Source organism: Podarcis bocagei, assembly GCF_964188305.1.
Source record: "Podarcis bocagei genome assembly, chromosome: 7".
In the NCBI taxonomy this organism is placed as follows: Eukaryota; Metazoa; Chordata; class Lepidosauria; order Squamata; family Lacertidae; genus Podarcis; species Podarcis bocagei.
This window is the reverse complement of record NC_138132.1, coordinates 66,498,444-66,512,239: the sequence shown is the minus strand read 5'-3', so window position 1 is coordinate 66,512,239 and position 13,796 is coordinate 66,498,444. Positions and strand designations below refer to the sequence as shown.

At 48.0% G+C, this 13,796-nt stretch overlaps 1 protein-coding gene and 1 long non-coding RNA gene across 2 annotated transcripts; one reads left to right on the top strand and one right to left on the bottom strand.

Annotated features, from left to right (window-relative positions):
• Nucleotides 1-1,942: 1,942 nt before the first annotated feature.
• RPL22 (ribosomal protein L22) lies at nucleotides 1,943-12,722 on the top strand. The gene is made up of 4 exons (XM_081201762.1): nucleotides 1,943-2,080; nucleotides 7,542-7,646; nucleotides 10,699-10,823; nucleotides 12,507-12,722. The coding sequence occupies exons 1-4, from the start codon at nucleotides 2,069-2,071 to the stop codon at nucleotides 12,649-12,651; spliced, it is 387 nt and encodes a 128-aa protein (XP_081057888.1). The 5' UTR covers nucleotides 1,943-2,068; the 3' UTR covers nucleotides 12,652-12,722.
• On the bottom strand, nucleotides 4,012-7,521 carry LOC308591169. Its single transcript, XR_014010017.1, has 2 exons — nucleotides 6,221-7,521; nucleotides 4,012-5,725 (listed from the first exon to the last, which is right to left on the bottom strand). It is a non-coding gene; the product is annotated as an uncharacterized lncRNA (long non-coding RNA).
• Nucleotides 12,723-13,796: the final 1,074 nt, after the last annotated feature.

Sequence of the window (13,796 nt, the reverse complement as noted above, 5' to 3'; positions counted from 1 at the left end):
TCAAAGGAGTAAGACAGGTAGACACTATGCACTGTCACTGGTTATGGGTAGATCAGCCTTCTCCAAGCAGGTGCCCTCCAGACATAGCTGTCAACTTTCAGATTTGAAAATAAGGGACCAGCAGCCTCACCTGCCCTGGGGACAGACTACAGGATATCTAACAATCCAGGACAGCAGCGGGAAGCAGTGGGAAACGGCGCTAGAATAAGGGAATTTCCCACAAAAAAAGGGAAGGTTGACCGCTATGCCTCCAGATGCTGAACTACAAGTCCCATCAGTGCCACTGGTGCTGTTGGGAGTTGTAGTTCGACGTCTGGAAGTCACCAGGTTGGCGAAGGCTTACAATAGATGTTTCTTTATTCCAGTCTTCAGTCCATGACATCTACACATATCCATTGGCAATATTTCCACATCAATTTCCAACCCACCCAGCCCCGCAAGTCCTTGGGAAAACCTGTCAGAAATGGTTTCTCCCGATATACACAATTTTTGTATCGATTTCTGCTGAATACGCACACTTTTTTGCAAACAATTTTACCAATATAAGCCCTTTTAAAGGTATGCTTACCACGACCCCCTAATATAAGCATCTTTGTACACATTTTTGAGAATTGGAGAAGCACATTGCAAAATTTGTAAAAGTGTTAAATTCCAAGTAGAACTGCTTTCAGTTTGTGGATTGTTTCAGGAAGTTAGGTAAATTCCAAGAAGCAAATCTCTCCCCCATTTCAAGTCACCGGATCTTAATTTCTCCTAGCGAGTTCTGCCTAGACAACCATTTATTTATTTACAGTAAACAGTTTTGAACAGGGGTCAGCAAACCTTTTCAACAGGGGGCTGGTCCACTGTCTCTCAGACCTTGTGGGGGGCCGGACTATTTTTTTGGGGGGAAGGAAGAAATTCCTATGCCCCACATACACTGGCGGAGGAAGAGGAGTGCGGAGGTGAGCGTACCGCCCCCGGCAGCGCAATCCCGGTGGGGTGCCATCACGGCTGCCCCCCCACCTGCGCTAGGCGCCACGCCCCCACAGGTGGCGCGCCACGCCACGCCCTCAGGACGCGCACCACGCCCCTGCAAGCCTCCACCTGCTCTCTGCCCTGCCCCCGCCCCCCCCGTGCCGGAGCATGAAGCTCCGCCACTGCCCATAAATAACCCAAAGATGCATTTTAGATAAAAGCACACATTCTGCTCATGTAAAAACACCAGGCAGGCCCCACAAATAACCTAGAGGTGCATTTCAAATAAAATGACACATTCTACTCATGTAAAAACATGCCGATTCCTGGACCGTCCACGGGCCGGATTTAGAAGGAGATTGGGCTGGATTCGGCCTCCGGGACTTAGTTTGCCTACCCATGGTTTTGAATGTGGGAGGAATACTTTGGGAAGGATATATATCTGTTAACATACAGAGAACATCAGTGCATATGCATGACCGGCTCTCATATAGAAACAGAGGCAGCTCTATTTATGCTATTTGGAGCATTTTTAAATTTTTTATTACATTAACGTTCTTTTTTACTTATTTGAAAACTTTATTTATTTACTTATTTAATTTAATGAATAACGAGACTAATAAAGTTTCTTTCCGTTCCTTCTTTCTTTGAATTAGTGGAATACTTCGTTAGTCTCTTTATGCATTTCATACGGTATTAATTTATGACATTTCCCCCTCAACCTGGTCTCAATCCCCTCAGGCAGCTCCGAGCAGCGCCTGGAACTACAACTCCCATCAGCCCCCGAGAAGAGAGGAGGAGGAGGAGGAGGATGGGAAGCGGACCAAAGGTACTGCTCAGTCCCTCCCCGCCATGCTTCTCTTTACGGCACACCTCCCAGCATGCTCCGCGAGTAGCGGCCTTAAGAGGACGGGACGCCGAAGGCGATCCCTACCCGCTCGTCTCTATGGTTATATCCTCCTTTCTCTCCTTCCCCGCCCCTCCTATGCGGCGAGTGCGCAAGCGCACGCCGCCTGACGCAAGGGCGGAAGTGGTCGGGAGGGCGGCGCCGAAGTAGGCGCATGCGCGCGGCCGCCTTCTTTTTCTCTCTTTCCCCCTCGTTGCTGCCGCCATGGCGCCTGCGGTGAGTCTCCGGCCGAGTCGGGCCTAGAAAGGGAGGTCCAGGGTGGCGGGGTGAGGCCCGTGACGTATTAAGGAAGCGGAGGGGGGGTTGTTGGCGGTGACGTCATAAGGAGCAGGGAGGGGAGGCAGTCTACCTGGCCGGGGGGGGTTCCCCCTGCCCCTTCCTCCCTGCAAGGTAGGCCTCAACGTCTCCTCCCAGCCCATGAAGCGCATTTCTGACTTCCCTGGACCCGCACGCGTTTTACTTTCCGGGGTAGGCTCCCCATGTCTCCCTTGATCATGTGCAGAGAGCAACTGAGCTCTTGGATCTGGCTCCAGAAGGACAGCGCAGGAAGCGAGGCCTACCCTTAAGAGCTGCTGGATCAGGCCAAAGGGGACCCCATCCAGCCCAGCCACAGTGGCCAACCAGGTGCCCCAAAGGTAACCCCCCCCCCAAGCAGCACGTGAGAGCAACAGCCTCCTCACACTCCTACTCTCCAGCATTCTAAGGTGGAATGCACTGTCTATGGAGGCTCCATTGACAAATCTTACAAAACTGAGAACAGCCCAGCAGGCCCGGGAACGGGCCAAAAGGGACCCACCTAGTCCAGCCCCGTTCTCACAGTGCACATCAGGCATAATTCAAATTCCGGCCCTCCAGATGTTTGGGACTACAATTCCCATCTTCCCTGTCCGCTGGTCCTGTTAGCTAGGGATGGTGGGAATTGTAGTCCCAAACATCTGGAGGGCCGGAGTTTGCCTATGCCTGGTGCACATCCTCCTTCTCACAGCCCTGCTGCACCCTTTATATCAGAGCCCCCTTTTATCTCTCCGTTTATCTCAGAGGCTTCAACTGGGGTGTCTCAAGGGTTGCCTTTTGGACTCCCATTGCCCATGCAGACTGTGGTTGATGGGAGCTGGACGCTGAACATCACCTGAAGGACCATCAATAGTTTACTGCAGGTGTAGCCAACATGAGGCCTTCAGATGTTGCTGGACTATAGCACACAAACAAATTTATTGCAGTTCATAGACCCAAAATACGCAGTGCAGAGGCTGCTGAACAACTATAGTTTTCATCATCCCTGACCATTGAGCATGCTAAGTGGAGCTGACGGGAGTTAAGAGTCTCAACAGTGTCCGGGGGGTGGGGTGGGGTGTGGCCTTGCCATTGATTTACATTACACATAAGCATTTGGGGGAGAGAAAAGTCTCTCTAAAGGGTTGTGGCCTGCTGCTTTATGTACAGTCCACACCTCACCCAGTGTGATTGTCTGTGAAGCCAGGTCACGTTATATATAGAACATGTGTTCAGACACACATGTTGTGCAGCTCTGATTGTTGGCAGTCCAGGATTCACCAGTGTCCGTTTTCCAACTTGTATGGGCCACCACTTTGTGGCTGTGTTGGGTATGAAAGAGAAAAATCTGCCTGTGAGATGGGGACTAACACCAACTTGCAGTGTCCCCAGTAACATTGGCCTATATCCAACACTCTGTAAAGTCACAGAATTCAGTGGGCTTAAGCTTGCCTGTGTTGGATTTAGACCATTAATTCCCCCCACCCACCTCATATGACCAGGTGACACATATTCACTCATACAGTGGACGCTCGTGTTGCGAACGCGATCTGTGCGGGATGCACGTTCGCAACCCTCCGCAGTGCGTCTGCACAGGTTGCGATTCGGCACTCATGTGCATGCGCGACTGCCGAAACCTGGAAGTAACCCGTTCCGGTACTTCTGGGTTTCGGCGATCCGTAATCCGAAAAAACGCAACCTGAAGCGTCTGTAACCCGAGGTATGACTGTATAAGAAAAAATGTGCAGAGTGGGCAGAATGCTGAACCTGCTGTATGATCCTAGCCACAATATTTAAGCTATAGCTTTGTCTTTTGTTCCAATTCTTGGTTGCAATAAGAGCTATTTTAAAGTCTGTTTCTCAGGTTGCTGTGTTTATTATTATTATTATTATTATTATTATTATTATTATTATTATTTCTTCTGTACTACTTTTCTATCGGAACAGTCAAAGCAGTCAGTAAGAAAACAAAAAAAACCCACCATATCAAAATTTAAAGCTGAAACAGTAAATCATATGAAACAATATGAAAAGATGGCATACCTTCATATTTTCACATCAACTCCTCAGGAAATTGACTGACAGGGGGGTCAGACTAAAGGCACACTATATTTTCGGCCACAAGTTATTTATTTATTTCCTAAGATTTAGACACTGAAAACCTCAAAGTTGTTTATAAGAAGAATAAAACAATAACATTATTGGTAAAAAATAAAATAAAAACAATAATTTGAAACATTCAAATCAGCAATAAACTAAAAACAAATTAAAACACACATCAACATTTTAGATATCAAGGTAAGCTTGGCTAAACAAAAATATTTTTAGCAGACACTGAAAAGTATACAGTGAAGGTCCTGCCCAATGTTGGTAGGCAAGGAGTTCCAAAGTGCAGGTGCTGCCACATAACAAAATTGATTTTTTACAAATGCAGAACAGGTAATGGGGTAGCTGTAACAGTGCCAGTTCTGCAGATTGAAGTGGTCCAGCAGGCACATAATGGGGTAAGGAGTTCTTGCTGGTAAACTGGTTCCGAAGTTGTCAAGGGCTTTACAGTTGTACTTTGGTTTTCAAACAGCTTAGTTCCCAAACATTTTGGCTCCCGAACACCGCGAACCCAGAAGTGACTGTTCCGGTTTGCGAACTATTTTTGGAAGCTGAACTTCTGATGGGGCTTCCGCATCTTCTGATTGGCTGCAGGAGCTTCCTGCAGCCAATCAGAAGCCGTGATTCGGTCTTTGAACATTTTGGAAGTCAAATGAACTTTGGAATGGATTCCGTTCGACTTCCAAGGTACGACTGTATGCTCGTACACTAACACCTTGAACTTGCAAATCTCTGAGCACAGCTATTCTATGTCGACAAAGTCACACCTCTCAGCAATTGTTGCTGCAGCATTCTGCACTAACTGCAGCTTCTGGATCAAGCCACAGGGAAGCCCCAAACCATGGCAGAGTTTGTGCCAGATGTGATCTATAGTATACAAGATTAGTATGTGCACATACTAAAGTGTCTTTTTTTGCCTTTAGGTTACTGAGCTAGGTTGCTGGAGCACTAGGGAAGACCTGACTGTCCAGCTATCTAGGGCTAGATCACTGCTTAGTTGCTTATAGTCCACCAAACTAGTTAGGTTTGTTCACATACATAGCAGTGTTAGTGGTTGCATCCAATTAAGTCCTAGGCTCCGCCTGTACTATACATTTAAAGTTGTCTCATACCACTTTATGCAGCCCTGGCTTCCCTCAAAGAACCTTGGGAACTGTAGTTTGTTAAGGGTGCAAAGAGTTGTTAGGCGGCCCTCCTCCCAAGGCCTGTCACGGAGCTATAATTTCCAGAGTGCTTTAACAGTCAGTCCCTCTTCCCAGGTAACTGAATTGTAGCTCCGTAAGGAGAATAGGGGTGTCTCCTAATAACTCTCAGCAGCCTTAAGTTCCCAGGATTCTTTGGGGGAAGCGATGACTGTGTATGTGGGTTAAACCACAGAGCCTAGGACTTACCGATCAGAAGGCCGGAGGTTTGAATCCCCGCAAAATCTGAAAAAGGTGCCAGCTTTCTACAAAGCTTGGTTGCCTGGAATCACTTCTGGCTCTCTGTAGACCAGTGTTTCCCAACCACTGTTCCGCGGCACACTAGTGTGCCGTGAGATGTTGCCTGGTGTGCTGCGAGATGTTGCCTGGAGGGAGGCGGGCGAGTCGGGCGGCGAGAGGCGGGGCGGCGGCGGCGAGGAGAGGCCGCCCAGCGCGGGGCTCTCGCCGTCTGCCTGCCTGTCTGCCTGCGAGCTCGGCGGGCAGCGCCTCCGTCCGCAGCGCCCGCCTCGCGGCTCTCATTCCCTGCCCCTGCCAAAGCTCACCCAGCCAAGCCGCGCTCTCCTTCCTGCCTCGCTTTGCTGCCTCCCCCCCCCCACACCCCCAAAGCTTGGAGGTTCCCCGGCAAGGGGGAGGGGAAAAAATTGAAACTTACACTTTCGTGCGTCCCTCCCGGCGTGACGCTGCGCGCTGACGTCACGGGGCTGTAATGGTGGTGTGCCTCGAGATTTTTTTCATCAAACAAGTGTGCCTTTGCCCAAAAAAGGTTGGGAAACACTGCTGTAGACAACCAGATAAGGGGGCAGTTAGCATCATCTGCTTGCAGTCCTGCTAGCTTGCAAGCAGATAGCTAGGCCAGCATGGATTAAGGGGAAATAGCCACCCACTGGTGTTTGTCCCCAGTGCTTGATAGTCAACATGCCGCCTCTCACTTCCTTTCTTTGCTGTCATGGCTGAGGGCGAATGACAAACTTCTTCTCCAGAATTCTGTGAGGTGGATTAGCCTGAGCTCCTCTAAGCCCAGTGAGCAACATCACTCTCCTTCTGGACTCTCCTCAGGAGGCTTCCAGTCAGCCAGAGTTAGGAAGAATTAAAGCATGGGATAGCAGCAGATAAAGCAATAAGAAGAAACCTACTAGGAGTAAATAAATGTTGGCTCTGGGGCAGCTTGACAATCTTGGAGAAAAAAAGGGATTTTAGGAAGGACTTCTAAAAACATGGTTTTCGGCTTCAGAAGCAGAATCATCACCACAAAAGGCATCTGTAGGGGCAGAAGATTTGGGTTGGGGAGAGCAAGAAAGATTGAGAGAAAATTTGAGAGGAGGTGCAGCTGGTTGTATAGCCTTTCGTTTAAGAACGAGGAACTTCTAGATTGGCTGAGAGAAGTGGCAAGGAGCCAGCACAAAGCTTCAACAGGTGTGAGACAAAATCAGGGTGTTGGGTGGGGGAAAAAAGGGTTTGGGAAAACGTGATGTTGTGCAATTTCTTCTCTATGTGTGGCTCATCTGATGTTGCGAAGAGGATGTCTGCTTTTGCAGTGAGCGTCAGGCCCCAATAGGGAAAGAAAAAATGTTTACGGTTATTGTCACCTCCTGTAAGGCATCTAAAGCTGTTAACTAGAGGGGTAACCGTGTTAGTCTGTAGCTGCAAAAACAACAAAAGAGTCTTAATAAATTTATTATGGGGCAAACTTTTGTGGACTAGAATCAGCTGAAAAACAATTTCTTACCTCTTTACTGCATTCCTCAGTACTTTAATTTCACCTTTTGGGTGGCAGGGACTAGCGTATGGTCAGTGTCATCTACCCTGAATCTTTTGGTTAAGTTTAGACTCCAGCCAAGATGAAAAAATCTGGGTTTGGGGAGGGACAGCTGCCTGTTTCACTCCTCCCCTCCTACATTTGGCAGGCTGTGAGACATTAGTTTTATTTATTTGTTATAGAAAGTTATATACTGCATTTCAAGTAAAGGAAAATAGCTGAAGCGGTTTTCAGCATATTAAAATAATACAAGAGCCCTTAAAATTTCCTCTGTGGTGCATGTGCCCGGATTTCTTGAACCATAGTAACCTCTCTTTCTCTCTCTCTCTCTCTCCTGCAGAAGAAGCTTGTGACGAAGGGTGGCAAAAGAAAGAAACAGGTTCTGAAGTTCACTCTAGACTGTACCCATCCAGTAGAAGATGGCATCATGGATGCTGCCAACTTTGTAAGTTCCCGGCCCTTGGAGGCATTGACCACCTCCGGAATCCCATTAACTGCCTGCACTTGCTACCCTGAGAAGCCAGGCGGGTAACTGAACACATCTCCCACACAGATTGCAAACAGAAGATCTGGTTGCTTTGCTGCCGTCTTTGGAAATGGGAGACACTTCTATCTTGTTCAGGGCTTCTGTTTCGGAGTGTGCTTTTGACAGGCAGGCTGTCAAAAGGCTGCTTGCAAATTGCTTGCAAATACACTGCTAACTGGAGCACCTGCTGTTCTCTCTGATCTCTCCAGCTAGCATGGAGGACAAGGCTATCGATGGCTGCGCTCTGCCTCCAGAGTCGGAGGCAGTAACGCTTGTGAAGTGCTCTTGTGGCTGGAAACCGAAGGAGGGGATAGTGCTTTTCTGCTCTGCTCTTGCTAACTGTTTTCCCACTGGGGATTGGCCGTGGTGAGAACAGGAGGCTGGACCAAATGGGCCGCTGGCCTGATCCAGCAAGCTCTTTTCATGTCTGTGCTGCATACATTTGGTTGAAACTGGTTTTGGATCCTGCAGGAGGTTATTGTTGGTTTGGGGTGGGGAACCTGGTACCCTCCAGAGAATGTTGGATTCCAGCTCCCATCACCCATAGTCAGTGTGGCCAGATTGGTCAGGGATGATGGGACTTGTAGTCCAATGGCCTCAACAGGGCCACCAGTTCCTTATTTTTGCTTTGTGTCCTGTTTTGGAACAGCCTGGTTTGGAGTGGGCAGATATTGGAGCTCTGTGTATGTGTGTGTATCTGAAGTTTGTGTGGCAAAGCCTGATGCCTGTTTGCTTGTGGCACTGCCGTTTTGCTGCAGGGCATACATTCAGCTCTGAACAAAGCGACTAGGTATGTGCTTGCACTAATGCTTTGTCTCAGTCAGACTGCTGGGCCATCCACCTCAGTGCTTTCCATCCTGACTGGCAGCAGCACTCCAGGGCTTCTGATGAGAACTCTTCTCAGAGTATTGCCAGTACAGTAGTTTGGATACCCCAGCGGGCTGGCCCTTTTCCTTGTTGGTTGTGCATTCTTTCAAAGGCTTCTATGTATCGTAAATCCTTTCTTGCTTCTGCCATTGTCTGTATTATACATGCAGATTTATTCAAATGTAAATTTATTAATCACTCGTGGGGTCAGCAAACTTACCGTGCCTTGATCGCGCGGTGGGCATGGGAGCGTTTGCCCATACGCTATTTCCGGCGCACTTCCGGGTTGGAGGAGCACTGGAAATAGCTTGTGCGCATGTGCGCGGGCTTCCTCCGACCCGGATGTGCACCAGAAATAACGCTTGCGCATGCACAAATAACGCTTACACATGCGCACAAGCTATTTCTGGTGCTCCTCTGACCTGGAAGTGGGCAGCCGCGCAGTGCAGCGGCGGAAAGAGCAGCAGCGGGTGGCAGGGGTTGCCGCGGGCCGGATAAATGAGTCCCTCGGGCCATATCCAGCCCGCAGGCCTTAGTTTGGGGACCTCTGCTCCAATTGTTGCTGAACAATGACTCCCATCATCCCTGACCATTCTGGCTGGGCCTGATGGACACTGAAGCCACGTGGCAGCCAGAGAGCTGCAGGCTCCCTTTCTCTGGTCTGCACTGACTGGCAGCAACTCTCCACAGTCTGGGGTAGAGAGAAGAGTTTGCCAAGCCTGCTGCCTGAGAGATTTCCATGAGAGGCACCCAGGATTGAACTTGGGACCTTTTGTGCTCTGGCGCTAAACTACGACCCTCCAGAACAACAAGGATGTGGAACCTGTGTCCCATCCCCAGGTGTTGTTGGCCCATCATCCCTGACTGCTGGCTAGAAAAGATGAGAGATGCGAGGACCATAGGTTCCCATCCTTGATCTGGGCATCCTTTAATTGGCTGGTGACCTCACATTGTTCACAGGTGAATATTATGGGTCATGGTTCTTCTCAACATTTGTGAGAATTACGTTGAAGTCTCTCATTAACCTTTGTTGGGTTTTAGACCTTTAGAAATTGGCAGTGGTGCCTCCTGTTTCAGGACATTTGCATGTCCAGTTTTGTTGCAGAACAGCCTTCCCCAAGCCTGTGCCCCCCAGATGTTTTGGGACTGCAGCTGGCTGATGGGATCCATAGTTCAAAGCCTCTGGAGGACACCAGCTTTGGGGAAGGCTAGTTTAGTGGTCGCAAGGGACGCGGGTGGCGCTGTGGTCTAAACCACTGAGCCTCTTGGGCTTGCCGATCAGAAGGTTGGCGGTTTGAATCCCCATGATGGGGTGAGCTCCCGTTGTTCAGTCCCAGGTCCTACCAACCTAGCAGTTTAAAAGCACACCAAAAAAAAAGTGCAAGTAGATAAATAGGTCCTGCTCCGGCAGGAAGGTAAACAGCGTTTCTGTGCGCTGCTCTGGTTTCTGTGTTCCAATGCACCAGAAGCGGCTTAGTCCTGCTGGCCACATGGCCCAGAAAAACTGTCTGTGGACAAACGCCAGCTCCCTCGACCTGTAAAGCGAGATGAGCTTTGCAACCCCAGAGTTGTCTGCGACTGGACTTAACTGTCAGGGTACCTTTACCTTTACCTTTACCTTTACCTAGTGTAGTGGTCAGGATTTTGGACTAAGACCAGGGAGACTTTGGTTTAAAGCCCTGCCTAGGCAGCCATGATGCTCGCAGACTGATCTTTGATCAGTTACTGTCTCTCAGCCTGTCTTGCAGGGTTGTTGTACGGATGAAATGGATTGGGGGGGACCAGTTTCACCGCCTTTATCTTCCTAGAAGGAGCAATGGCAACACAAACATGTTCTTGAAAATAAATAAAAGGTTAGGCATTGCCTCGTAACAGTCACTCTTCAAGCACTTGTTGTTTATTTGTTATCCACTTTTCAGGCAGAAAGGCTCCCAGAGTGGCCAGCATACAGTCATTTAAAACGAGACAGTCCCTTCCTGCAGGTTTACAACCTTAAAAAACGCAGCACGCAAGGGAAAAGGGACGGGGAGGGTAGAGGAAAAAACAAATTAAACTGGGGTGCCAGTTCCTAAACAGGCATTACTATTTTTTTTTTTTTTTGCAGGAGCAGTTCCTGCAGGAGCGGATCAAAGTGAATGGAAAAGCTGGGAACCTTGGTGGTGGTGTGGTGACCATCGAGAGAAGCAAAAGCAAAATCACAGTCACCTCAGAGGTCCCTTTTTCCAAGAGGTAAGGAGCCACGTGGGGTTAAAAGACGGGTGGGGGTGGCTTTGACTTAAAGAGGCCTCTGGCCCTCTGGTGTACAATTGGCTGCAGGTGCAGGCTGAGAAAAGAGGATCACCCAATTAAGCTTATGTGCTGCTTCATACAATACATTTTACTCATTGCCACAGGGATTGTTGTTGACCACTAGCTTTCGTGCCTTTAAAAGGGGATTCATGGAGGAGGAGGAGGGGAGAAATCTATTCGTGGCTGCTATTCATAAGGACTATTTAGAACGTCCATCTTCAGAAAAATCTTTCCTCTGAATTACCAGTTCGTGGTTTGCAATAGTGGAAGACGGCTATTTATTTATTTATTTATTTATTTAATTACTCCCCCAATTTACCATAAGGAAGGTCTCTGGGCGAGATGCAACATTAAAATACACAGTTACAGTGGTATCTCTGGTTGCAAATGGGATCCGTTCCGGAGGTCAGGCCGGATCCTGAGGTTTTCGCAACCAGAGAGACTGCTTCCGGGCATGCGCGCAGCGAAACACTTCCGGGTTTGCCGCTTTCGCAACCTGAAGTTTACGTTAACTGAGGGTGACGTAACCCGAGGTTCTACTGTATGTTTAAAAAGCCTTGAATCAAAAAAGTGTGAAAACAATATAAAACAGTTCTATATATAAAACATTTCCAATAAAAATGTTATCATGCAGCTCCCGTTTGAGGATTTGTAGTGTCGCAACACAATCCTGGATTTGTGTGAAGTCCAGGTGGGATAGAAGAACAAAAGCGGTTTTAAATAATGGTGGAGGTTTGAGTAGAGCAGGGATGGAGTAACACTGAGAGGAAGGAAGGAATGAATGAATGAATGAATGAATGAATGAATGAATATTTATTTGCATCAGCCACCAGCCATAGCAATAAAACAAACAAAATGCGGTATACTGTACAAAGAATAAAGGTAAAAATTCACTTATATAAAATACATTTTGAGGGTTTGGATCAATAGTCAAATAATGGATCTTATTCTAATTGCCCCAGCTAAAAACCTTGCAACCTGAACACTGAGAGGGAAACATGGAAGTTTGAGTAAAGTGAGCAGGTGGTGTCATGGAGGGCGGGATAGAGACAGTTTAAAACAAGATTTGAGTACAGTGAGAAGGAGGGTTGGAAAGGCTCTGTTGTGCTGGTTTGTGTAGGGACTGACAGGAGTTGAAAGTCCAAAAATATTTTTAGGGCGATGCAGGCCCTCCCATTCCATGTATAAATGAAGCCAAACTGCTCATTTAACAGACTTGAATAATTTTTTTTCTCTTGGCTTGGGGTATTGAAGAATGCAAGCCCATGAAACCAGTTCCTTACCCTCTGGGTGTCCTACTGAGTCCTTCCTCTAAGCCTTGGAGATTTCAGTCGGTGTCGTCAACTCACCTTCACACCCAGAAACAGGGAGTTGGAAATGTGATTTCATAAAAAATAAAATGACGAGAAAGCTAAGGGTTTTTTGGGTTGCCCAGATTTTACCCACATTTGCAAATATCATGCCTTTGGGGGATCTTGGTCGACGGAGATCCTGTTGCCGTTGACTCAGCTTGAATTATTTAAGCAGCTCGAGAACCGGGCATGTGACTGACCCAGCAGACTCCAGTGGCGTCATTTGGGGGCCGCAGTCAGTTTGTTTCCCTCTTCTTTGTTCCTCCCGCAGATACCTGAAGTACCTCACCAAGAAATACCTGAAGAAGAACAACTTGCGCGACTGGCTCCGCGTGGTCGCCAACAGCAAGGAGAGCTACGAGTTGCGATATTTCCAGATCAACCAGGATGAAGAGGAGGAGGAGGAAGAAGATTAAATGCAAAGGAATCTGGCAATATTTTGTACATTCGCTTTTCCTTCAATAAAATACGGTGAAAGTTGTTATAACATTTCTCCTTGTGTGGTTCTGTCTGGATTGCAGTCTGCCATGTAAACACAGCCAGAATAGATGTCCGCACCAAAAGCTTCCCCTGTCCTTTGCTGCTCTCTACGGAGAGATTGTGGTATGAGCTTTGGGGTAGGAATCCCCAACTTTTTCTTTTGCCCAAGCAGGGCCAGCCCACCTGTGGCGTGGGGCGAAGTGGCCCCTGTGGGCACCTCTGCCACTGCCAGAAAGGCAGCACTGGCAGCCAAAACCTCACAAAATCTCTCCAGGGTAGTGGCGCCACAGTCACGTGTTCCCATTTCTGATGTGCCCAAGAACCCACTTAGAAATCTCAAACTCAGGATCGCTGCAAAGGGCACATTTTGTAGAAGAAAAAACTGGCGATGCTTGGAAACACCACCCGTCCCTGTAGGGGAAAACACATAAAACATGGGGGGGAAAGACCACCCCCAAAGGTTGGGCGAGCCCTTCACTCCCCCAACCAAACTATCTTCTCCACAAGCTAAAGCACCTCAAGTTAAAATTGGGAAGGTGTTGGGTGCTGGTGTTTGAGAGGGTCATTGTGCCTGCGATTGCCAACCTAGGAGACTGGGCTGAGGGGAAGGTTCATCCCCTTGTATTGGGGTGGGATGAAAGAGCTCCTGCAATTCAGGTGCGGGGAACCTACAGGTGAAACTCGAAAAATTAGAATATCGTGGAAAAGTTCCTTGATTTCAGTAATTCAACTTGAAAGGTGAAACTAATATATGAGATAGACTCGTCACCTGCAAATCGAGATACGTCAAGTCTTGATTTGTTATCATTGTGATGATCATGGCGTACAGCTGATGAAAACGCCAAATTAACAATCTCAGAAAATTAGAATATTCAAGGAAATCAGCAAAACAAGGATTGCAAATCAAGCAAGATTGGACCTCTGAGAAGTGGAAGCACATCTCGCTTTGCATGTCATGAGTCGGTCTCATATATTAGTTTCACCATTCAAGTTGAATTACTGAAATCAATGAACTTTTCCACGATATTCTAATTTTTCGAGTTTCACCTGTAACTACCAAGTCCCGTCTGCCCCAGGAAGC